Here is a 26,466-nt window from a genome sequence, read left to right as displayed (position 1 = left end):
TCCCTACTTTCCGGCACACATCCGTTCGGGAGTACCAAAAAGTGTCCTCTTTCCCTCTTTTGTCAGTCAAGTCACTCGAGCCAATCTAATTAATTGAATGGCGTGAGGGGAATTGAAAAATCCGAAGACGCAGAACAGCGAACTCAGCATAGAAGAACAAAAGACATTCCTCAAACTGGGCCCAAGATTCTCGCGGCGGCGACCGCAGCCTCTAGTTGCTTTAATGCCCACGAGAACAATTTTTTTAATCCCTCCTCCTCCACCTACCCACACCACTACCTGCTGTGAAAACAAAGAATATCTCCTGAAAGAGAGAGAGAGTCGTTCCCTCCCGAGCATCGTAATGTGGATAGGGCGGCTGGCAGGGGTCTTCTGGGTTTTTCGAGAGACTGGTCGTCGCGTCGAGAGGAAGGGAGGAATACAGGATTCGGTGAAGACGAGGGGGAGTGAGAAAAAGAAGCACTGTGGAAGAGATAGAATGGGAGAGGAGCGGAGAGATGATGCCTATCCTATAGCGAGAGGACTCGCCGACGTGAGGAAGAAGTGGGGAGAAAAGGAAGTAAAAAAAGGGCATCTCTCCAGGGAAAGGAGATCCGGCGGAGCGAGTCCCTTGGGTTCTTACAGCCTAATTAGAGCCCGGTTAAGTTTTATGCACAGTGCTATATCTTTTGTCCGACTATACACAAGATATTAACGATCTATTGATGGATATATGCACCAATAAAGCAACAATTTTGTTAAAATATTTTGAGATAGGCGTCGAAAGCGTCATCCGTCCCTCAAATCCATCCATTCATCGTTCATCATTTTCACAAAATAACGATAGAGATTTGAAAAAAAATACGACCAACACTGTCGACATATATACCAATCCCTCCGATGAATACCCGACCAATTCGAGAGGAGACGTTTCTAGGGCCCGAAAGTGAAGGACGAAGGCGTAATGAATCACTTGTAAATGCCAAAAGGGAGAGTTAAACGTTCCGGTTCTCGCTCTAAAGACACGTTTAGAAAAGTGATGAAATATGATGGGGTTTACACGAAGAAGGCCAAATTCCTATAGTGTACAGGCACTCTTTAGGCTTTCCTCAAAAGGAGCAATTCTTCAAAGTATAAAATATAATCCCTCCAAACAACAGAAAAAGGAGAACAAAGACGTCTCGGGAATTGAGACAAACAGACTTAGGTTCGGTAGATATTTGAGAGTAGAAAATAAAACAATATCTAAATTATGATCGAATGTTGTCTGTACTGGTTTCCATACATGCAGTTGTACAAGGTACAGCATTTATTAGTGCATCATAATAGCCGAGGGCATATGGGAAGAGATAATCGGGTAATTTTTAAAATACTGATAGAAAAAAGTGTTAGCTTAGGGTAGGGTCAGCTGGAAAATCGTCACCCAAGAGAAAAATTGTGCTTGAAAATAGCATTCCTAGAAGAGTCAAGTGGACGTTTAGGGAGAAAAGTGAAGAAAAAAGAAGACTACTCCGCGTATAGTAAAAAAGGGGAAATGGGGACTTTACGTAATTTACGAAGGTCTGAAAATCAAACAAGAAATGTTTTTTTCAAATAATTTTTTATGAACGATCTCAATCTTCTTCTACCGACAAAAGGTTTCGTGACAGTTGAGACGATATATCATTCAAGAAAAATAGCACCGTTATAAATAAGTTTCGAAAACCGCACTTTCATCGCAAAATGCTTGTTGAATCGGCGCTTTGAGTGCCGCAAAAGTTATTTTTTCTCATTTGAGAGTAGAGAAATTATGAGAACGGCTTAAGCTTTTGCAAACATAAAGGATAAATATTCATTCATCTACGAAAAATAATTTCTTAAATTTGAATCGGAAGGAAATGGTCGAGGACGTGAACGGATAACAGACGGGGGTAACATTTGAAATAGCTTAACTATATACGAACGTCTATAATAATACAGCACTTTGTTCCTGACGATGATACCAGCTTAGGGCGTAAATCGTTGAAATCATTTCCGAGAATGTACCCGAAAAATTGGCAAAAAAACGTGCTTGGATGAGGCAGGAATTCCTGAAAAGGATTTATCGCAGGAAATGACATCCACTCCATGATTGAAATGATTAAAGGTATCCCGATCGGTTCTACTGTAGAAGTTAGGGGTGTTTCATATTTCGCCTGCGGGACCTCTTTAAATGTTCACTTGCGTGCGCTCTTCGAGGACAATGACAAATGGTTTTCACGCCGTTTTAAGTATTTTTCCCATCGCTCGCGCAAGTACGAAGACACAAAGGCCTGAAGGAGAGAAGGAAAAAGACACGGGCAACTCCAATCTTCCCAAACCGGTTCACTGAACGCAAAAATATCTGCGCACCCGCAATAGAAAAAGACCACGGCTACGAAAGGCGTTCCACCCGCCGGCATCTGCTCGCAGGCGCGGCATAAGCCACGGACTGCATGGCGGCGGAACGGGAAGATTGAAGGAGCCGCAGTCACCCAGGGCGGACTGGGAGAGGCACGAAAAAAAAATAAATGAACGGGACGGGACACAGGAAGTAGGAAGATCCGATTCGCCCTTCCTCTTGATTGAAAGGGTGGCTCTTCGATGGACTTTAATAGCCGAAGGAATACAATGGAGTGAATTATTCCGAGCTAAATGGAATTAACAGCCACCCCGGTGTTGATCAAACTTAATCAAAACTCCAGCTATTCAGTCTTGAAGAATAACCTAACCTAAAATGCGAAAGCGGGTGTGACGGAGAAATATATCGCAAATTCGATTATTTAATGAGTTTACTGCCGCATGCTCGTTGACGCTTTTCAGAAAACTAATAAAATCGTACACGCATTCGTGTGACTGAAATGGTCACGTTTGTTACTACGCAGGGCACCTCCGAGATACGGAAGAAAATAATCTCTGCATTTTTTCTAATAATTGGAATAAAATGGCTGGAATGTATTATGAGTAAATCGAATTCCTCAGGATATGTACTTAATATAATGATTGATGAAATTAAATCAATCGATATCTCCCGCGGATATCTATCCAAACATCAAAATTTCCTGTTTCTATGGGGTTATAGTAATGGTAATTTCCATTAATGGGATGACGCAATGAAATTCATTTGACAACTTGGTTTTCTCTGGATTTGTTTTCGGGAAATAAATAATAGAATACAGAAGAACGGATGATTAATGAAAATTAGTGACTAAACGGGATTATTTATGTCTACGATTACAATTGTTTTTTAACGATCACATCATCAGTTCAGTTCTAAAATCAGAATTAACCTTAATATTTTAGCAGGTAATGGGATGATTACAAGAAGAACAACGTATTAGTCATGAGATGAATAGTTACCCTGTGATGTAAATTACCAAGTGATGTTTTAATAAAAAAAGAACGTGTCTAAAATGCTTTTAAAATGAATAAAAAGGGTAAATAAGGAAATAAATCACCTTTTAACGGTTTGCCTAAGCTCAAACGAAGAGACCTCGATGGACAAAAGTGCGGAAAAAAACATCTGCTTAATTTACTCCACCATTTGAGCAACTGTAACTTTGGGCCTTAAGAGTGCGTAAAATTTGATCCGCCTCCTATTAATTGAGACTGATGACGGAACCGTAAATCCATCAGTTAACCGACAATCGCCGCGGACGTGGAGAGGAGACTTCTTGGCCCTCTCTCTCCGGCCATCCGCCCGAAGAATTGGAGCGGCAAAAAAGAACCTACGCATTCCGCCAGTCCCCGCTAGCAAATCGAAAATAAATTGGACGCATTTGTTGAACGATCGGCAAAAAAAATAAGAAAACAAAATAAAAAGAAGGAACAGTCCAACTGCAAAGGAAATACCCCTTACGGCCATAGTTTCCGAGTCTCGAGTGTGGGGAGGGGGGAGGCAAAAAAATAACAAGTGAGAATGATGGGTCTTGCAGAGAATCATCGCAGTGAGTCCATTTGTTCAACAATTGCTGGCCCGCGAGATCCCTTGGATGGTACGGCATTATTTAAGGCCGCTTTTGAAGTCGGGTTCGTGTAAGTACACATATTAAGTCGATAAAAGTCGCGCGGGGCTAGTGGGCGACGCAATTGGGCTTGGGAAGATGGCGACGACGAGGCAATCGCTTCAAACGCTAGGAAAAGTAGTTATCCTAATAAGCATTTCTTTACTCAACTGATTCAAATCCATGTGTATCAAATAATTTAGAGATTATAATCGTTTGTGAACTTTTTATCGATCAAAATAATTTAGTTTTTTTTGTTATTGATGGTAATTTTTACTCAATAAATGTCCTTCACTACTTTATTGATCATCGAAAATACTACGGCGGTGCAGTACATTCAATCTACTGTTGGTAATAAAATGTATCTGGTTTGTTATTTTTGCCTAGATGTTAAATGTCACTCTGCCTTGTTACATGGCTGCATTTAGTTTCTAGTCTTATGGTTCTTTAGAATAATATAGGTGAGAATACATAATATAAGTTCAACATTAAAGATGAACAGGTACGAGATACTGGATTAGTTTCTTTATTATAATGATAAATATTGTTCATAAGAACTTCTATTATTCAAGATTATTAGATAAGTGAACATTTTCCTGCAGACAGGTTAAAGATGCGTTGTGCATCATTCAATTTCCTACGTATTTTCTCAACTGTGCAGAATCCATTCGAATTTTTTCAAAGGATAGGTGCAGCCAAGCTCTACTCGCTAAAACTACGCAGTCATATTTCATAATTGAAAGATCTAAATGAATTTCAATATCATTTTTTCTAATAATGATCTCGAGAAAACTAAAAACGATTTTTGCATTAACTTGTCCGGCATCATCATAAGCGTTCACGGCGTTAGATTGGTATGGTTGGCTGCGAATGAAAGTGAATGACTACCGCTTTGGATTCGATGTCCATTGTCTCACTTCAGGGAGTAGAGTCCGCCACCATGGAATGGATACAGATACATCTGTACTTCTCCAACTCAGTTTGATCTTCACCCAAAGCATTCACCTCGATTTCTCTAGTTAAATTATCCGCACCCCAAATTTCACCCCCGCTGTCCTCCGTCTTCCCTCCGGCCATTTTCTTACGCGTCCAAATGCGATTTAACAGAGCGGGTTACACGCTAAATTCTCGCCTGGGAGGGACGAACTGGTTCCCTCTCCAAGGGTGAAGGTCCTTCGAGGAACAAAGCGTTTACCGGAGCCGACGCCCAGCATGTCTTCGCGTGAAGGCGCAAATCAAAGGAGCAGAACCTACTGACTGTGAAATTGCTTGCTGCTAATTGATTGGGCGTTACCTACGCGCAATCGAAATCGGAAAACACCAAGAGTGAACTAGACTCCTTATAACCATTTGCGTCAAATCAACCCAGAGCTAAAAAAAATTTTCCTGGGGGCAGTCCAAAGATATATTTTCAGTCTGTAAAATTCGTGTTTCTGGAAAAAAAATATTTTAAAGTAGATAATCCGAACAAACCTAAAGCAAAAAATAAAATTTTACAATTCTATTAACCATTGCAATAAAAACACCTGTAATCAAGCGATCCCGACAGTTGTTGTAGGAAAGAGAATTTATTTGCAGATAAATTAGGATTTTGAAATTTTATTTTTTAGGTTTTATTTTAATTTTGTAATCATCCATGCTCCTAATTTCACTCATTCTCAGAAAGCAAAGACAGGCAAGAAAACTGGGAATCGCAGTAAAATCTAGACCAGCAATAAATAACATAGCCTGGTTAGAAACGTCGGTTTTGTTTGTGGCAAGGAAATTCCATCGGAAATGTTTCCGGGATACTGCAGTTCTGAAATTGCCTGACGTTCTAGTTTTAACAGGTTTCCACGCTGTAATATGAGCTTTACCTGATAACATTTACAGTGAGGGTGACTCAGGGGAGTGGAAATTTGGCACCTCAACGCAAATATAATGCATACATTTTCAAAACAAATTTCCAAAAGCATAATTTAAATAATGTTTGACTTTCACATACCTTTAACTTTTTTATTATTCTAATATATTACTCCAATTTCTCTAGTTTTATCATTACTACCATTTAATTTTAGTGAACTTTCAATTTATAAATTATTTCATCGGAATCGTAAAATTGTGGTAGACCAATGTTGCTTGGATAAGTAAAATATACATGTACGTGTATGAATAAATGTACTTTAATGACGAAGTTTGATTTCCCCCACCTACTGCAATATTATACGCTTCGTTTTTCACCCATACACGTGTTCATTAGGGGACGTAGGCGTCTAGTAGGTAGAGCGCTGAGCTACTGATCAGAGGGTCCAAGGTTCGATTCCGGATGACGACTCTGAGAAACCCTCAGCTTCATCCGGGCTGTGTGATTTTTCTGTTACCATATCTTCCTGGGAAACAATAGGTGGCACAGGGTAAGGAATACCTACCTACCCTGATGTGTGAATTTCATTGTTTTTAGTTGTTGAGTTTAGTTTAATTGTTCTTTGTGCTAGGTGAGCTTTTACCCTCACCTACAGAACCGACGCCGTACGGGTCGAAAACTCTGGCTGGCTTACTTATTGAGTAACCACAGCTTCCACAAAGTCTCCATTGATTCTATCAAGTTTAATCGTTACTTGTTTTCATTTTAATAATGATAAAATCTGGTTAATCTAAGGGAAAAATGGGAGCATAACAAAAAAGTGATATCTATAGCTACAAACCAAACTATAGGAATAGTAAATTCGAATAAGACAAGAAAATTTATAAAGATAGACGAGAGAATAAAATGGAAAAATATAGCAAAAGAAGGGTGGTGGGAGTCACAATACGAGGATATGGAAATTTTGTAGAAAATCGTTGCAAACAATCAAAGATAAGTCAGGAAAAAAACTAGTTGAACCAGAAAAGACCCAAGAGAAATGGAAGGAATATATAAAATACCTATGGTGAAGACATTAAGCCATCAAGTTAAGACATGGAAAGATAGTATGACGTTTTCAACATACGTATTCAATTTTTAACCAATGAACCCTATCTAATATCTGACGATCTCTATTTAATATGCACTACCATGAACTAAAGCTTCATTAATATGAACAAATTTTCTTTACATACAGAAATACTCGTGTAATCTTCCCTTGCGTATTTGTATTAAAATATTTATTTTTTCCGAATCCTTTGGAGTAGCATAACTCATGCGTGTCATATTATTAAAGAACAACGATTAACAAATATCGTATCGCAAATTTTTAACGCAAATCATTTTCACGTTGAGCATTTCCAACTACATTTGACATGACTGGAGGTAATGAGGAATTAATAGAGAGATTAAGGCCGAGTTGGTGCGAACGATGATCATGGGGAAGAGGAGGATGAGATGAAGGCGGGTGTGGGCGAGGGAAGGCGTCTTCTCGGCGGAGGGCGGGGATGCGCCCGAAATTGGTGAGGGGCGAGGCACCACGGGGGGGACTCTTTTCACCATAGCCGCGCACTCCTCCTTGGCCTACTCTGTGGCGCCATTATCCCGGAGACAAAAGGCCTCGATGCAACTCCCGATTGGAGTTGGTTTCTCCGACCGGGGCGAGCAGGATGTCCCGAATCGCCAAGACGACTGACTTCCTACGGACGGGAAAAAGGGCTAATCTCGCTAGTCGAGGTGGGGCAAGGGTTGGAGCGGACGCCGAAATTGATTTCATTGTCTCCTAATCGATTCCTCATTGTAAACATCAGAAGTATTAGAGAAATGTATTTATGGACCATTCTTTCGAATTATTAAGAGCGTTATCTCCTGACCAAATGCGGATTGCAACGCGTCAAATGTTTCTTTCAATGGATAGATTCTATTGTAGTTCGGTTGCGTGAAGGTCATCCTCGGTGGTTCCGTGATATCCTCCGAGCGCCGCTTTTGATCTTGATCAAAGTCTATCAACCCAGGCATTTTGTATGCAATCCTCTATATGAAATCTCCAGAGGGAACACCTCACTGCAGATCTATCTACTAGTTTAGTAGTCTCCACATAGACAAAATGTCTCCTTCGCATTCGAAGAAAAATTATAGCGAGCCGTGAGAGAAAAAAATCAAAAAGTTTCACACATCGGTATTTAAACTATTTCGTTCCAAATACCTTAAACCGATCCCCTGTGATTTGAAAGATCTTCTGGTAATATTATTTACTGCTACCATTGATGTGTTAACAACAATTAAACCAATCTTAAAATCGGTATAAAAGCACCCTTCATCCCTCCTAGAGTCAATGAGTTTTGTTTTTAATTTATTTTCTCGTTTATATAATATTATTTCCCCGCCGAAACTGAAAATACTAATAAAACAATGAAACTAACAATAACAATAGTTGAATTCTCTGATGATGAAAGGGTAATAGAAGCACAGTGGGAGTGGCGCAACTGGCCCAAACATTTCCTCGACTCACCGGAAGACGGCAGCAGCTTGGCGACCACCGATGGGCTGGTCAGCTCACCCCCGACTTCCTCCGCGCGGCTCGGTTTCCTTCGGCCATCCACTGGCTGAACCTTCTCCCTCTCGGGCGAGTCCCGCGGCTGGGAGCTGTCCCTCCTCGTCTTGATCCTCCTACCATCCTCGACGTCCTCTCGAGCCGGCGAGGGCTCCTTGGACGACGGCTGTTGCGGCACCGCCGCCGTTGAAGGCGTCCTCGGGCTCTTGGTTTGCCCCAGCGTCGTCGGCCTCGACGGTGTGTGGGAAGCCGGCGAGTCCCTCGAGGGCGTGCCCTGAGAAGAGGGCTCCCTGGCCTCGCCGCGGCGGACGAGACGGATCTGCGCTCGGATCCGGCGCCTCTGGTCGTAATCCGTCGCCTTCTCCAACTGTTCGGGAAGGAAGCAGGGAAAAATAAATATATGAAGGAAGAAAGAGAGGATCACTGTATTCGTGAGAGTCTGTAGAAGGATGAGGTAGAAGTGGTATTAATAGGAATCGAGAGTGTTTGTTCTTCGAGGAGGGGTATGAAGGCGTAGGAAATATTGGGGGATGGGGTTTGTGTTGTGAAAAGAAAAAAGTAGGCGTATCAAGGGGGGCGTGCTCAATCGGTGACTCACAAGGGAACAGGGATGAAAAGAGTAGCGAAAGGGTGAGTGGAAGGAAGCGAGAGGGAAAATTTCCCGACTCGAGTTCAAAGGCATGAAATTGAGGAGGGGGTTGTGACAAGGAGAAGGGAAAGAAGTACATGGGAGAGCTAGGGAGAAAGGCAACTAAGACCCCTTTGTTATTTCGTAACTGGAGAGTTTTTTTATTACGTCACTGCTTGAAGACTTCACTCTTCATATAATACTGAAACAGCAATTTGAAATAACGATTGAATCTGTCGGCCAGAGTAGCCAGATTGATTACGCTCCAGCTTAGAAAATTGAATTGTGATAGATCTTCCCGTTCTCAATCATGAATGCTGTTTTCAACCTGATATGTCCCCTATTCAACATGATGCAATGTAATCATATCAACTGAACAACCTAAAACCGAAATGTACAATTATAACTTAGTCGACTTCCTTCCTATTAAAATCCACACCTGCATTTACAGCCTCACTGGCTTCATTTTTATACCACCTGATGTCAGGATAAATATCGTGCATTGAAGGCGCCAGATGAGATACGTAAATCAGATGATATTATAAGTAATAGAAGAGATTAAGGAAGACATGATCAAGTCATCAGATTGTGAGGTTGAATAAAACAAATCCCAGTATTGATGTCCATCTAATACTAATGATAAAAATCACAATGAAAGAAAAACCAATTTAAAAAAAAGTCTAAAATTTTAAATTTTATATATCGATGGAAGTTGATTAGTATATTGAAATCTTGACTTTCACTCATAAAAAACCAATATTATGAAATAAAATCTTGCTAACGAATAAAAATGATTGCAATAACTAAATGTGTATCATTATTCCTATGAAAAAAAGTGTAGAAGTGATAAGTAGCTTAAATCGTTAGATGATGATGAAAGGGAAAATTTTTTTATTCCAAAATGTGTGCGGCAGGAAATATTTAGAGCAGACGGTATAAAATTACGTAGTTGGAGCCATATTTTAAGCCACGAAAGCGATCGATGACAGACGAGTTCCTATTCCGTCCGTTTTGTTTGCATTCGAAGGGATATGTTTCCGTGGCTCGCAAACCTTAAAACAACAAATAAGCGCGGGAAGGAAGAATGTGGTAGATGGTGGAGGGATGTGCAATGAATCATCAACGGCACGTGGCTGCTGCTCCTCCCTCAGCCTTTCCTCTCAAGTAACCGACCCGGGAATGACTTGGTCGGGTGCTTGTTGATTTTTTCCAAAATAACGCCTCTCCACCAGAATTCCAAACGCGGATGAATGCAAAGACCAAATGACGTGGGTAATGGAAATATGAGGGTGGGGGGGAGTTTAGGACGGGCTGCTGAGGCCGTCTGCCTCATTTATCCCTCGTTAAAGATTAATTAGCCATCCTCCCAGTCGTCTGAGCGGGTGCGGGTGGAATTTTGGAGTGTCACTTTCGAACTCAAATCGTAGAAATTTGGATACAGAAAAAAAGGTCCAATGTGTAGGAAAGTAACAACACATTAGTCTGCATGCAAACTCAATTTATTTCAATATTGATTAGATTGCCACTATTATCAGTAATAAATTTACAGCCTTCCTCACTACAGAAAATCGTATGCAATAGTGACGAAGAAAACTTTCATATGCAATAATCAGAATACGAAGTATGACGAAACTGCGAGTGAATTTTTATTTTTACTTTGGGGTATTCTCACTACACCTAACAAAAATATTTATTATTAATTTGTAGTTGTATGCATCAATAATTAATTCTATGCATAAATTTTCCAGAAAAATTATAAAGTATACATTTATCGTAAATTTTATTTAAATCATTTTACACATTTTAATAATGTAAAATAATTTCAATCATCATTAGCTCATTTTCAAGCTTTTTATCGACACATAAATTCACGCGTTTATTTACCCGAATCCTTAATTTAGTATCACTTCAAAGCTTGGTTTATTTACGAGAGTGAAACCATGTGAACACATTATTCCCGCCCAAAAGGAAAAGAAGGAATCCACTTTTACGCGCCTTTTTTTACGGAAAAAAATTACTTTCATCTCCGGAAAAGCATCCAGTCTGCTAAAATTACGTGCCCCCTCCCTTAGTTAGGCCCTATCTTTCACACTCTCAGAATAAAGGTAGTTGTAGAGAGGAGATGGAAGATAATTCCCTCGGCCAGAGAAAGGGCAATCAGGATACGGAGAGAATTAGGACTTTCACCGTTCCCATCTTAAGAAGAGATCTCCCATATGAATCGGTTCTCTCCCATTGTCCAAGACGAAGTGCTCATAAAGAAGGCATAACTTTCTCATGGTTTTTGGGCAAGTCCACGCGAGTGGCAAAGAAAGAAGTAAAAAATCAGAGAAAGTGAAATATGTTCCCATCTTTTGAAATAAAAATAAAGGAGCTTTCCTTGATTTATAAGTTCCTCAGTCTTTAGTATTTGAATGATAATTATGTTGGAACCAACAACCCGAATTGAAATTGGAAACATAGGAGTTTACGGCACAAGGATATTCATACCCTGTGTAATATTTAATAAAAGTTTTTTTTCAGGAAAGAGCAAAACTTGGAAGTCTTATTCTTTATATATGATATAATATGTTAGAGGTCATTGATCAATTTAACTTGGCATGACAGATATGTCTATGGCCGCTATCTATAAGTATGTACAGGGCCAAATTTAAGTATTTTAAACTGTACATATATTACCTATATAGATCGAAACATTTATTATTACTTGAATTAGAATGCAAAGGTTTTATCATTTACCTCCTGTCATAATTCTCATTGGATACGCCAACATTCCAAGTCGTTTATCAGAAGTAGTTGAGACAGATAGTTTTCCAATATGAAATAACAGCAATTCACATTAGAAAACGTTCCGAGGGAACGTTTCGAGTTTCGAGTTATACAAAATTTCACACTCTTTTTAATGAGAGATTGATTAGCAAGAAGGCGTTCACATTTAGATCGACTCATCAAATTAAGTTTGAGTAATCAACTTTAAATGCTGAGGATTCTTTAATAACAAACCACCATAGCAGTAAAAAAATATTTATTCACATAAATTGCGATTTGTTGCTCAGTCATTGCTTCGTTCACAATCTTTTAGGTTTATAAACACAGTTTTCGGGGATCCTATTCAATACTCATGTTCAGGCTAGGGAGGTAGGTTCAGATAAATAGGGAAAAAGGACTAGTGGATCCATTTCCTTGTTACATGAAGAGACTTAGAATTATGCAAAACAAATTATTTCTGCAAATTGATATATTAACCATCTGAAGATTGAATACAGAAATATATACAGATATAAATAGATATTATAATATATATATATATATATATATATATATATATATATATATATATATATATATATATATATATATATATAATTTCTGTATAATATATATTATTTTTATTTAATATAAAAATATTATATATAATATATAATTTTTATTTATTTTATATTATATATAATATATTTATATACATTATTTTTATTATATATATATATATATATATATATATATATAGAGAGAGAGAGAGAGAGAGAGAGATAGAGAGAGAGGGAAAGAGAGATATTATTATAGATACAGTGCCTTTTAATGGAATAATTCAGTGTTCAATAATTACATAATTTTCAATAACTACACCACTTCTCATTTGATGCAAGCATTCTTTTTAGAACCAGGAGCAGTGAGAGGAAGAAATGTAATTAGAGGAGAATTAAGCACAACAAACCCATGCTTAATCGATTTTCAATATTCATTTCTATATGAAACAGTTTTAACACAGCATGTTCGCCCTGGACTAATTAAGTATTATAATCTAAATGTAACTGAATTTATAATCATGAAACAACCATCGTACATTGCAATTAATAATACGATAACACTAATACGTATATAGTTTTAGCTTTTGGTGGTTATCCGTGACTTTTACGACCGAGCGCCACACTAGGTTTAATCGGGTTTCTAAGCGCCTCGCAACCAGATGCTGTTTCTATAAATATCTCAATTCGACAGAATTCCATTAGCCCTGCAGATCTTTCACGATTGATGCGATGCGACCTTTGTCGATTATTGCGACCTCTTTTGGGACAAAAAATATTTTAAAGTACCCACTCTGCAATGAGGACAGGGCTGTTATGTGTCAGTCTAACATTGACATTGTCATTGTGCCTTCCAATCATTGTCATTTCAATAAATACACGAAGACCAAGTTGTGATCCACGATGAGAACTTTTGAATCGTGAAGAGATACCAAAGATAAAGTTCGGCCCCGGACACTTTTATGGCAATAATAGTTACAACGCAAGACATGTATTTTTTAATTGAAAACAACTACATGAGAAGATATACACCACACTAAGAGCCCATTCGTTTCACAGGTATCGGCAAGAATGGAAAAAAAATCATGCTTGAATATAACCTATTGTCAATGATTATCATTTAAGTGACATGTTCATCTAAGTCATCATAATACTTCATATTAGGGACTTATTCCACATACAGGGTGCGGAAACATAACTTCCGTTTTTCAAACGTAAAACTCTTTCAAGAAAGGAAGTTGCTGCACCCCGCATATACGTACAATATGAGTATGCACACATATGAGTAAATACCTATCGAAGATGTGTTTTTAGAAGCACAGGTTTTTAGTTTTAGAACGAATAGATTCCTAACATAGTATGCCAAAATGCTAAAATTAAATAAATCAATAAAAAAGTCGTTAAAATCAAAATAGGGTAAATTGAGTTTCTTACGCAAGAGAAAATCTCAATATTTTAAAAAAGATTTAATTGATATTGAAGTAATACCTATTCGAAATTTAAGTATCTAAAATATATTGATTGATTAGTTATTTACTTCCGTGTGTTCATTAATAATGAACCTATGATTGAATATGATTATTATGGTGTCAGAAATTCTTTTGAAACAATAAATGACTATTGAAAGTAGCGTACAAAAGATTTTAAGAAAAATAATAAGGGATGTTAAAAGAAAGAGTACATCAGATATCAATCTTATTAGCGTTAACTACTGAAGATTCTTCATTAAAACCTACACATTGGGCTTGGGAGTAAGTTTACGCAACGTTAAGAAAGTCTGTTCACTTCGGCAAGCAATTAACTCAGCTAACTTTCCATGACGTTAGTCAAATCTACCACTATCAAATCATGGCGAAGTCGCGACTTTAGTCGTATGTACCAATATTTTGATATTTTAGTACTGTTAGCAGAGAGGAGACCAACAAATCTAGTCCGTCCGCCTCATGGGATCTTATCTGGTTAACCCCCTGCGGTCATTATTCGTTGATGACAGCTTTCAACTCAAGTGTCTCTCCATTCTTCTTTGATCATATAAAATCCTACCTGGACCCAGTTATCAAAGTAATTTTGAAAGAGCTAATGATCCTAGCAGGAGGTCTCTGATGCCTTCCCTAACAAATAATACTACCACGGAAAATATTATTTTTGCTGTTACGACTACAATTTGGACTTCCTGTCTTATTTATTAGGAAAACTAGAAGCGATATAAAGAGTCAAGAAAATATTCGAACCCCCCTGCAATTAAAAAACATTGCACAACTTTATTTGATGATTTCTTCTCGGAGGTATTTTATATTTTTTAAAGGAACACTTGAGTATAGTAGCATAGAACTGGAGAACTACGGCAACGTCTATATAATCTTTGTGAAATAATGATTAAATAAACAATTTTCATTATACCTATACCTCACTAAATGTAAACGACTGTCTCATTCTCTACTAAAAACTCGTGAATTTGATGATTTTGGAATGGACAATTTAAAATCTGAACTCAAAATCATTAAATTTCACCGGTTTTCCCTAACCGGCCGCACAGATTGAGGACAGTTGGACTGGGGCAACTTAAAACGCAACCCGAGCGATGCTGAGCTCCCTACGACGCGGCAATGAGAACGGAGACCTCTTTGAATGGCCGGCCCTTCCGCGAATCGCAAACCCTGCGCGCCTTGCTGCATCCGCGGCCGCGCGGAGGAATGAAGACGTGCTGTCTGGAGGCTTTCGCGCTTCCCTTAAGGAGCCTGGCCCGGCTAACTGGTCCTGCGCGACCTTTATGGGATCGCAGCCGGGAGATGGTCGGGTAGGAGCCATGGACTTGCTGGAGTGGGGGGAAGGGAGAGAATAATGGAAGGGTAGGGAGGGACGACGTGCGGGAATGCATTGCGCGAAGGCGGGATCGGGGGGGGGGGGGTGCGATGAGATGGCGGGGGAGAGAGAAAGGGAGTGGGCGGATAAGACGCGAAGACGCCAAGGCCACGTGACTAAATTAACAAATCACCGGGACAAGGGGGGAGAGTGAGGGAGATCGTTGCGGAATCGGTCCATGTGCCAGAATCACGGACAAATCCTACCCACGATGTGCGGAATCAAGAACAATCGCTGTCCGGGAGAGAACATTGCCATGATTTGAAGGTGGGACAAAGCGATGGTTGCGTTTCACAAAGGTGGGCGATGCAATTCAAAATTAGGATTCATAAGCATTGAAGAATACCGAAAATGATATCCGTCGCCACTTTGTGCGACAGATTCCAGAACACATCACTTCCAACTCCACAGTCAATTTGTTTTATGGTAATACTCAAAGAGTACTTTGGAGTGTAATGTATTAGGCTGTAAAAATACATAAATTGTGCATTTAAATGGATTCATTTAGGCACAGATTCGAAGTGCTGTAAACTTAAAGTTTATTTTCATACAACAAGCTCTGGAAATTTATTCCATACAAAGTACTCAATATATGTTTAAACAAATGAAACTGAGGCAAGGATAAAAGTAAGAACACTGAAAGAAAAAGCCAAGTTGATTTTTGCTTTGGGAACGTAACAACATTAACGATGTCAACTCCATGGTTAATCGTAAGATACCTTTAATTGCCGACGATGCAATGGTTTACAGAGGTATCCGTAGTTCTGAGTATAAAGTAGCTTTAGCAAATGACCTTAATGCGATAAAACGTTGCTGTGACACTTGGTAATAAGAATTAAACTATAAAAATTGCGTAGTGATGGCTTTTTGGGATAAGATCAGTTCCCTCCCGGACACCTACTGCATCAGAAATACCGTAAGAGAAAGTGTACTCGTAGACTCGATTAAATACTCAGGCGTTACTCTCACTCATGACCTCTCCTAGGTGGAATATGTGGAAGAGGAATATGAGGACAATTTAACTAACAATTTGAATTTATAAGAGAAATATTGGGGAAAAAGGATGAAAAGATTAAAGAGTTGAAGTAAAGAGAGAATGTCGTCTTTCGATGATTAGGCTTGATTTAGAATATGTTGTTAACTTACGGAATCCTCATTAAGTTGGGTTAATTGATTGCCAAATCAGATTGCGTGCAACATACAGGAACTATATTTGTAAAATGTATTTAGACAAACTGAGTAGCGTATCAAAATCATTTGATGAGCTAGGTTTGGAATCACTCACGGAGAGAATATTAAATTACAGATTACATCTCTTCAATAGATTGGAAGGATATCTCTTTAACGATGGAAACGTATCATTAGCACCATCGCATTCCAATAAGAAAGATCGTGTCAAATAAAATTAGGGAGATGAAGAGTAGAACAAGTTGATGATGTCATTTTTCCAAGGAACGATAAGGAATTAGAATAACGTTGTCCTAGAGGGGTGGACGGGGAGCATTTTATTGCGTACTATGTAATAAATAACAAAAAAACGATTAAAATATGGAAATAGCAAGGAAATATGAGGGAACGTGACTTAATCCAATTAACAACACCAAAATTAGCATTTTTATGTAAGTTATTAGCTATGGAAACTCATGAACCACTGTAATATTATCTAGCATTATTTAACAAAGAGCATAAACAAAATTAGTGCTCCATTCCCCTTCTTTTAACGAGGGTGACGTCACCATAGCTAGACGGCATAAAAATCTTCAGTGCATTGGAGATGCACTGAAGATTTTTGTGGTGGAGATGGAGATGTAACAAAAGAGAGTGCTCAGCTATCACTCATTTCACTTCCATTTTTATTCATCCACTCTTTATGGAGTACGGTTCTCAGTTTCAGGAAAACGACGAAAAAATAAGTTAAAAATTATTGAAACCATTATGTACCAATTGGAAATTAATTGAATAATGGTAAATAATTAAAAGGCTTTAGCATGAAATATTATCAGAGATACCTCTAATCAAGTTTGGGACAATTTTTTACGCCGCAGGTATTTTTAAGGCATATTTCAAATAAGAGTACAACTTGTTAATGACGGGTAGCGTACGATAGCTAAGGGTATTGAGATACTTGATCATTCAACCAGTTACTTAAACTGATGGGGAAGAGTAATATATGGCGATGTAATATATATTTTTATCCGAACACAAATTTTTCAACTATGCAATTGAGATTGTCATATGAAATTGAGCCATGAAAAACTTCCACAGGTAAAATTGATGAGAAAGCCATGAAACTAGCGGCACGATATTAACCTTGCAAAATACCTCTGATAATAACAGTAAACTGTCTTCACCAGAGAAAATTATCGTAGAACATTAAATATATATATATATATATATATATATATATATATATATATATCTTCGAAACGGAACGCTCTTCGGCAACGCGAAAATATATAACAACACAGATGTAGATTTTTAGACCGTAGAGACACAAAGAAAGGACACTCACAATATGATATATATATATATATATATATATATATATATATATATATATATATATATATATATACACACATATACATATACATATTTATATTTATATATTTCAATCATCTAATTAGTTGAATGAGCAAACTGCAAACTGTTCCAAGGAGTTGGCACGCTCGAGGCCAGCCAACTCTGCGTGTCACGGAGCACTCCGTGGTAATGACACAGGTCAAGAGGGTTTAACTCCTCTGCAAATTGGATGGCCCGTCACATTTGACGAGGAGCAATGAACCCATCCCCATTTCTCCCACCCACATCCACTCTTTTCCGCGCCGTCCAAACGCTTATTGTCGCCGCCGAGACAATGAGGCGGCCGCGCGAAAAGACATATCAACCCACGGAACAGAGAGGAAAACCAATATTTCGGATTAATGACTCTGCAAACAAAGAAAATATCACGAAAATCAAAACTTGGGAAAGATGAACGTTACATTTACCTAACTAACTATGCAAACCCCAATTGATTGGGTAACATTATATTTAGGGATATGTCATTTCCCAGCGAGTACGGAGACTAATAAGTTTAGCGAGCTTTTATTAATAGCGACGCCAAAAGTGATTTGAAGAGCCTGATAGTTGTTGTGTATTGGTGCCATTAGCGTCTTTTATTGGATCTTTATTATAGACCAATTTAGAACTAATTATAGGCTCATCGATTTAACTTTTGGGGAAACAGGACTCTTTCTTGCATCTCACTCTCTTTTTTTAGGCCAAAAACGAGGACTTGTGGCGGGCGCCAGCTGACTAGCACAATTCGAACACCACAGCCATGGTGTTCAACCAGGATTATTGTTAGCAGAGGCATACTGCCAAGTGGATCGGCCCCCAGCAAATTTGTACCAAGTGGATAATCCATGGGCTGAAGCGGTTTGCCTTCAACAACCATTCCCTCCCCCCTCTGCCTATTATACGCGATTCCTTTTATTTATGGTGCGGATGAGCTCAACGCTCCGATGGCGACGAGAAAACCAAGCCGCGTGTCCGACTCCCGAGGACTATAAAGGAGGCCATTGTCATCATTGCCATGTGCAAGGGGGATCGATGAAATATAATGGTTCATTATAGCAGTGGGATAACTGCATGTAGCCTCGATGGCCCAACAATTCCCGCCAGAACACCATTTTTCATGCGAAAAAGGTAGATTTGGACTGGATATTCTTCAAAAAGGAACGTTTAAGTAAATATATTTTTTCGTTGAGTATACATGAATTTATTCCTGATTTTATTCTGATAATCGCGCTGAAAGAATCACCGTGCATAACTTTAATAAATTGGATGAGACTCTTAAACCGCGTTAATTTAACATGTCAAGGAATTGAGTTTAGGTTGGGACACGTTCATTATACAGAAATAACGTAATACGGAGTAAGTACAAAAACGAGATTCCTCTTGAAGAAACTTGCTTCCATTATTGGATTGATGTAAATGGTATAATTTCACATTAATTAGATCGAATTTCAGAAAATGTGGCAAGCATTTGGGCAAAGGAGAAAGTGGGAGTATGGGGGAAATTGGAATGGCAACCCCTTCAGTAATGAAAATAGCAACTGAGACAAAGGATTTCCAAAAGGTGAAAGACACTCGAATTTACCTTGGTCGCCGAGGTAATCAGGTAAATATAGGTATATATAATAATGTGGTCCAAATATGAACAATTGGCGTTTTTCATAACTAAGCCAGATTTCAGAGAGTATCATTTTTTATGAAATGGGCATAATCGAAGATGAAATAAATAAATTGGATTCACACTTTGTGCCTTGGGCCAGCTAGAAATACGGGTGGGAGGTTGACAGTAAGCATCTTTTGACATTATTTTTATTAGCGGCGAAATATATAAAAGCGATAAGATGCAACAATCGAATTAAACAGCAAGTTGCCATTTTTCATGGGCTTCCCGTTATCTCGCTTGCTCCCAAGACCAAAGACACTGCCATCATTAAGTACCACATTGTGAATTTAATTTAATTGGACATAGATTAATTAATTATCACCAAAAAGTAACTAAGTCACGTGTATCCTCTTTTGATTGCTTATTTGTAACAATCTCCGTGTGAAGTTTGGAAGAAACAAGGAAGGTAGTTATTTAGGGAGAGAAATTCTGCAACCAAGAGAAGTAAAACCATAATTAAAAATATTACTTGAGGAATTTTACCGGGACACATATGATATTTTATTTTTCGAGTAAGTGGTCTACCCTCCAGACACCAGTTCTGGATGGGATCTGAGAGGTTAACGCAAGGGGTGGACTGCTGAAGGTCTCCTTTTTCCAAATTACCCAAAAACAACGCTCACGAGCCAAATCGACGTTATTGACGGACACTCATTTCACTGTTTTTTTCTGATGGCGAGTCAGTTTATACGTACGTTTTCTATAATCCCATGGAATATTAGCAAGTCATAGGATGCTGAGATGCTGGAATAATTAAAATATATGTCCATTTTTTTGCGAAATAAAGACTTAGGTTACAGGAATGGCACAATTTAGTTTATGGACCCTTTCACATGTCATTTACTTTTTCCACTAACCAATCCTTTATTTTGTGCCTCATTCCCCATTCTAGCATTTCCCTGTGAAGGGGTATTTTCCTATCACGAAATAAGCTGAGAACGACGGAAGTGAATTTATGTCATCAACGCGATAAAAATCCACCAAGGAGCAATACTCATCTTTTTCACCCTTATTGGCAATATCTCTTGGGTTGAGTTTGACCATTTGTGGGTTGCCCCTCCAATATCCATAAGTTAGAAAGTTCCATTTGACTTTTTGATTGACTTAATGGGAAATAAATTTGGAGTCGCCAATCAGTTTGAGTTAGTTAAGCAGACTTTTCCATAAGGGCCCTGGATTCATCATCTGATGCTCCAATATATTATTTTGAGCCTTCGGAGAATTAGCTGAGAGAAACAGACCGAATATTCATGAATTAGGCTGTGAACCGTGGAGTTCCCTCTTGCTCCACAGTACTGACTGCGGTCCCGAAAAAGCGATTCCGAACCCCGGAAGAGGAGGCGGACGGGTGAGGGGACGAACGGAAGAAGGGAAAGGCGTGCGTTTGGAGGCGTTAAGGCGTGCGCATCGACCTCATATGCGCCTCAAGAGTCAAGGGTGAGTCTTCTTCATTCACAATCTTCTTCCCGGGTCCGTTATCTCGGCAGTCGCATGCAGGGCAGCACGGACGGGTCGTTCCGAGGCGGGGAACGTTCACGAGGAGACGGCGCTCGATGTTTACACACTCCGTCACGTATCGGATGAGCTAAAATAACCGGGTGACGCCTGCGGCTCCTAATGTGAGCGCGCTTCGCTAACTCGGGTCCGGGAAACATTTTTCCTACGTGGTTGAAGTTCACCCAACCGAGGCCTTCAAAATACAATGTCCGTAAACTTCAAAGATTCAAACGCAAGTAGACCCAGACCAAGGTTGTTGAAATTAAATTCAACTGTGACGAATGAGAGACAGTGGGAAAGCACTTATACGGTGGGCTACGAGCGACGACACGTTTGGAATTCTGCTCGCAACAGTGTTGTCGACTTGCCTAGCCCTCTCTCTCGCTTCACCTCTTGTTTATCTCTCGTCCTCTCGTTTCTCCAACACATCCTCTTCGTTCGAAATCAAATATACAAAAGAAAGTTTGGCATAGAGGTTCCTTTAGGCGCACAGACAATAGATCAGGTGTGCGTAAACATAACCGATAATTTTTAACTCATGCATTACATATTGTAGACATATATTAAGTTCCATTTTCAGGTTCATGAAACTCTGAAGGTGAAATTCAATCATTTATACATAGTCTAATAAATACTGAGAAATTAATCGATGTTAAATTAAGAAATATGCACTAGCGTCTTATATCGTAATCGTTTTATGCACTTAAGTAAATGCTCCCGGCATTATTAACTTACATTTTTTACCACAATATAAGATATTGAGGTAAAATATATTATAATAACTGATATTATAATCCTCGACACCTAGTTGTATGTTTAACATTTTGAGAGTTACGATGAAAGGGCAAGTACTAATCTCCACTCGTTGTTTAGGGTATCAAGATCGTCTCATCCTTCCACCAAAAATTCATTAGAAGGAAGCTAACGACGGCGGACTTTCGCTTACTTTCAATCTCCACATACTTTCCACTCTCCTCCATCACGCTTCTATCATATTCAGAGTCGATTATAACCTTGGCCGCTGACGCATCTCGGAACAATGTCACAGGTATTCGAGATAATAGCTCTGACTTCGCAAGTAGGCATAATCAATTTAGATATAAACCTGTGGGAATATGCAGCGCGATAAAATTATTGAAATATGTGTTGTGAACCAAACATTACACATTGTAATCCCACTAAATACGATATCTCACCCATAGTTTTACACAATATTTTCAGACACTTGGACACCTGGAATTGGTTAACGGCCTAGGCACAAAACTATTTGAATGGGTGCTATGATAACATTATTAATGTTTCAACGGGATAAGAAAAAATAGATGAGATTTATTTTTATTACTGCATTTATAATAAACCAATTCAAAAGTTTCTCGATGCTCCATATACCTATTCAAATGCATTCATCCACAGAGCTTGCGCCAGCATCCGATATGTCCATTCGACATCCTCGGTCGGAGCTAGCTGTTCCCCTCAGATTACGATTTCATACACACACTACTTAAGACAGGTATATTTTACCATCAATGCCACATGTGCACGATTTAATATTTCCATATTTTTTATAAGATAGACGAAGGCAAAGGCGAAGTTTTTGGTAGCGTAGGGGAGAGGAGGAACTTGAGATAATTCGAAAGAGAATAGGTTGGAGGAGGTTTTAGAGGAATGGCATGTTGATGGTTCAATGAGAGAGAGACATTTAAGGTTCACTCGGTAGAAAATAGGGAAAAAAAATTAAGCGGTATAATCGCCAAAATTTGAGTAATGAACATGAATATCTGAAAATATTACTGGATTAAATACTTAGGCATTACCCTCACTCACAAAATATAAACAAAATTAAGATTAAATGGAAGAGTACTGAGTAAATGTGATGAAAAGGTCAAAGAGAAATGTAATATTTCGCTGGTTATACCTCATTAAGAATATGCTGCTGGTATAGTGGATCCTGAAGAAGTCGGGAGTGATTGCCGAATTGAATCGCGTGCAGCGTAGAAGAGCTATATTTGTAAAACGTTATCATGATAAAATTAGAAGCGGATCCAAAATATTAGAGGAAATAGACTGGGAAATACTCACGGAGCGAAGGTTAAATTACATATTAAATCTCTTCCATAAATTGGAAGGACGTCTATTTAGTAGTGATGTCGAAAATGTATTATTACCCCCATCGTACTACGGTGGAAGAGATCATGTCAATAAAATTAGAGAGATTAAGTATAGAACATATAGATTTAAGATGCCATTTTTTTCACGAACGATAAGGGATCAGAATAACACTATACGACCGCGGTAGGGTCATGCTTGGGTCAACATTAGTCTAGTGTGTTTTCACCCCCTTCCACACACCGTAGCGGTGGCTTGCAGGTTACTAAAATATCTACATGTATATAAAAAAGGTATAATGTGCAATGAGGTGTAAGGTGTTAGAAGAGGTGGGCTTGTAAAGGACTCTTTTTATGTAGGCTCGGAAGTAATTACATACTTCAAACTCTTGCTTGAACGTGAGGTTACCTCAACCAACTACTGAATTAAATATTCACGAATTAATTTGAAATATTCTCGTAAAACGCTATTGCCGGTTGAAGATGCTTTTACTCTTCCCAAAAATACAAAATAGATGAGTCAAGCCATAACAGCGAATGAAACATTCATTTGAATTAAAGGAAACATTGATATCAACTTCAGATTTCCGGTAGCTGGGAAACCTATGCAATGATGAAGTTCCCAACAGCCGATGTGCACATCTGATCATAGAAAGCAACCAGTTTGCTGATACACACGTGGGATAAGTATTCTAACTGCGCATGCGCTAGTCAGTTCTGGGAATGATGCTAACCACACATGGTCAGCTCTGCCTTATCGTCTTTCCAGGAAAACTTGCAAAAATCCAAATGGTCTAATCCGGATGAAGGCCTTTATTCTTCCCTTGTCAAGTCCTAATTACTGAATGAGTGCCCTCATACGATCGGTTTTGAAAGGATGATCCGACTGAGAAACCTGGCTTTATTCGTGGGACCAATGTGTGCAGAAACCTATACCCGTATTTATAAATTTATCACTATGTACGATGCTTACGATTCAGTAGCTGCACCCACGGATTACCCACTCAAAAATGTTTAATGAAAACAAATGCCTTCATCAAAATTAAACCTTCTGCTGACTTAGTTCCCACATTATGACGCTATTTGTAAAGCTTTTACTTATCTGCCATATTTTGTCACGATGGTATCTCTCAAACTATGAAAACGGGAGTTAAGTAGTGGACCCAAACAATCGCTGGGACCAGCGGTCAATAATTACCTCAAGATATGTCAAAGATATAATTCGGTTCTGATGGTGGTGGTATTTTATAAAAGACACAAAGCCGTTCTCCATTTCGTGTTTAAATCTACCATGAAGAATATTTGCAACCATTAACCTAGTGGGACAACAGCAAGCCAAAATTTAAATCGGTAATAATGAACCAACACTATAGATGACTGGCGTTTCATTGTTAAATTAAAAAAAAAACCATAAACAGAGTAATCAACCCGAAGGTCGGTTTAGTAGGTGATGGTAGAGTTCACCCAGTACTAAGCTCGACGGCGTGTGAAATTCACACATCAGGGTAGGGGGGCCAGTTCCTTTCCCTGTGCCGGTTATGGTTTCCCAGGAAGATCTGGTACCCGAAAAATCACATAGCTTGGGTGTAGCTGCAGGTGCCCAGAGTGCCTTGGCCGGGAATCGAACCCGCGACCCTCCGGTCAGCAGTCCAATGCTCTACCCACTGGAATTTCGTGACCCATATTGTTAAAATTATTATAAGAATTATATCATTAACGATTTCAATAGTTTTAAATGAATTTTGCCAAGAATTAAAGAAGAGACCGGGTAAGAAGAAAAATACGTCATCGTGAACATATTATAATTTGGGCTTATACTTATTTTTTTCTAAAATAGCCTTATAGCTCATCTGAACACGGAATAACATTTTTAAATGATTAACGTGATTAACGAGGCTCAAAATGACGAAGTCAGGACTGGTGAATTAGAAATAACGATGAATCTATCTATCTATAATCAGTATGCGTTATAATTTTCAAAAGGGAGTATTATATGTTAAGTAAGCAATAACGATTAGAGTGCTGCCTCTAGTTATTTATGGTTGATATCCGTAAAATTTTCGATACACCCTGTGTACCTGTCTATCTCAAGAACATTTGATCAAAAACGGAGAGGGAACGTCGGACAATGCTTACGAAAATGGCTAAGGCTTGACGAGAGAAAACCATTACATCCAAACTGATGAGCCCGAATTTAGTTCAAATGAATAGAGTTTCTTTTTAGATTGCCGATCATTTATTCATGAAACAAATGATCATTCGACACCCATCGGCCACAGAGCGTTCGAAACTATGTAAATGATATGAACAACGAGACTCGATTGTCTCTGCCCTCCGAAAGAGACTATTCTTCTCTCTGCATGCCGCTGGGAAAGGAGATGGCGAAGCAAGGACAAAGGTCGTCCCACAATGGACAACAATGCCCCAACGTGGCACGCTATTTGTCGACCGCAAACACGAATGCGAGCGGTGGAGGCCGGGAAAGGTTTTGGGAATCCCGTGAGAGCGAGTCCGCTCCATGAGTCTCTTCACTCGCGAGCACAGGGGCCGAGTGACATACAGACTTCGTGGGGACTGATATGTGTCGTGCGCTGAGGAGAGAATATGGAGGAATTCAGTTTTTCTGAGAGGGAACAGGAGATGTACAATCGTAAAGACATCCAAAGAGATGGGAGTAATGGTGGAATCATGTAAACACACAAGTGACATGTGTTCAAATATTAGCCTTCTACTTGGATTTCTTTGTCAGATCAATGCCGACTGCCTTAATGAATTTTTCACGGGAGATTCTTCAGAATGAACAACGACAAGTAAATACAGGATGTCATTATGATAATTTCTCTGGAAACTAAGAGGGTTCAGCAAGCGTAGGATAACTAGAATACGAGCAAGTGGGTTGTATCGTAGGCGTCAGCTGAAGAATATTTAGCCGAATTCAATCACCAGAGCCAAATATATTAAAATACGTATGATTGCCTCTGCACTCTCTGTGAGAGAGGTTTTTCAAGGCTCTAAAACACTCCTTGACTCTCAAGGTTACGAAGGAGGTATCGTGATATGATAAACGTGGAAAATGAAAAAAAATACGTGTAAAACTCCAGGCTGTCCGTTCATTTTCTGGGGCAGTTTATTTGGTATACATAAAAAGTCTGAATAAATAACTCATTAAATTAATGATCTTTTTTTCAAATTATCACTTCACGTTTAAGGTTTACGATAATTTGACGAACTATTATATGAGAAATTGAGAAATTAACCACAGGCTCTTGAGGTAATGGTATAGTAGGAACGATTTCTTCCAACCGTACCACTTTTCAGTTTCATTTAATTATAAATGATTTAACATATTACGGATCCGAAAGCTTCTGTCAACTGAAATTTCATTTTACACGGGAATGAAGTACTTGCTTTAAGTAATTAAAAGATTTTGA

At 38.8% G+C, this 26,466-nt stretch overlaps 1 protein-coding gene across 1 annotated transcript in view; it reads right to left on the bottom strand.

Annotated features, from left to right (window-relative positions):
• The window catches only part of LOC139692210 (serine/arginine repetitive matrix protein 2-like), a 372,759-nt gene that overhangs the window by 145,065 nt on the left and 201,228 nt on the right, over positions 1 to 26,466 (bottom strand). Inside the window, exon 6 of the mRNA XM_071590276.1 lies at positions 8,375 to 8,783. Within this exon, the coding sequence (XP_071446377.1) occupies positions 8,375 to 8,783 (409 nt within the window). The remainder of the gene's footprint in view (positions 1 to 8,374; positions 8,784 to 26,466) is intronic.

The sequence above is a fragment of the Hetaerina americana genome, unplaced genomic scaffold (genome assembly GCF_022747635.1).
Source record: "Hetaerina americana unplaced genomic scaffold, ioHetAmer1.1.p SCAF_4, whole genome shotgun sequence".
NCBI lineage: Eukaryota > Metazoa > Arthropoda > Insecta > Odonata > Calopterygidae > Hetaerina > Hetaerina americana.
The sequence above is the reverse complement of the archived record's forward strand: the minus strand, read 5'-3'. Positions and strand labels throughout refer to the sequence as shown.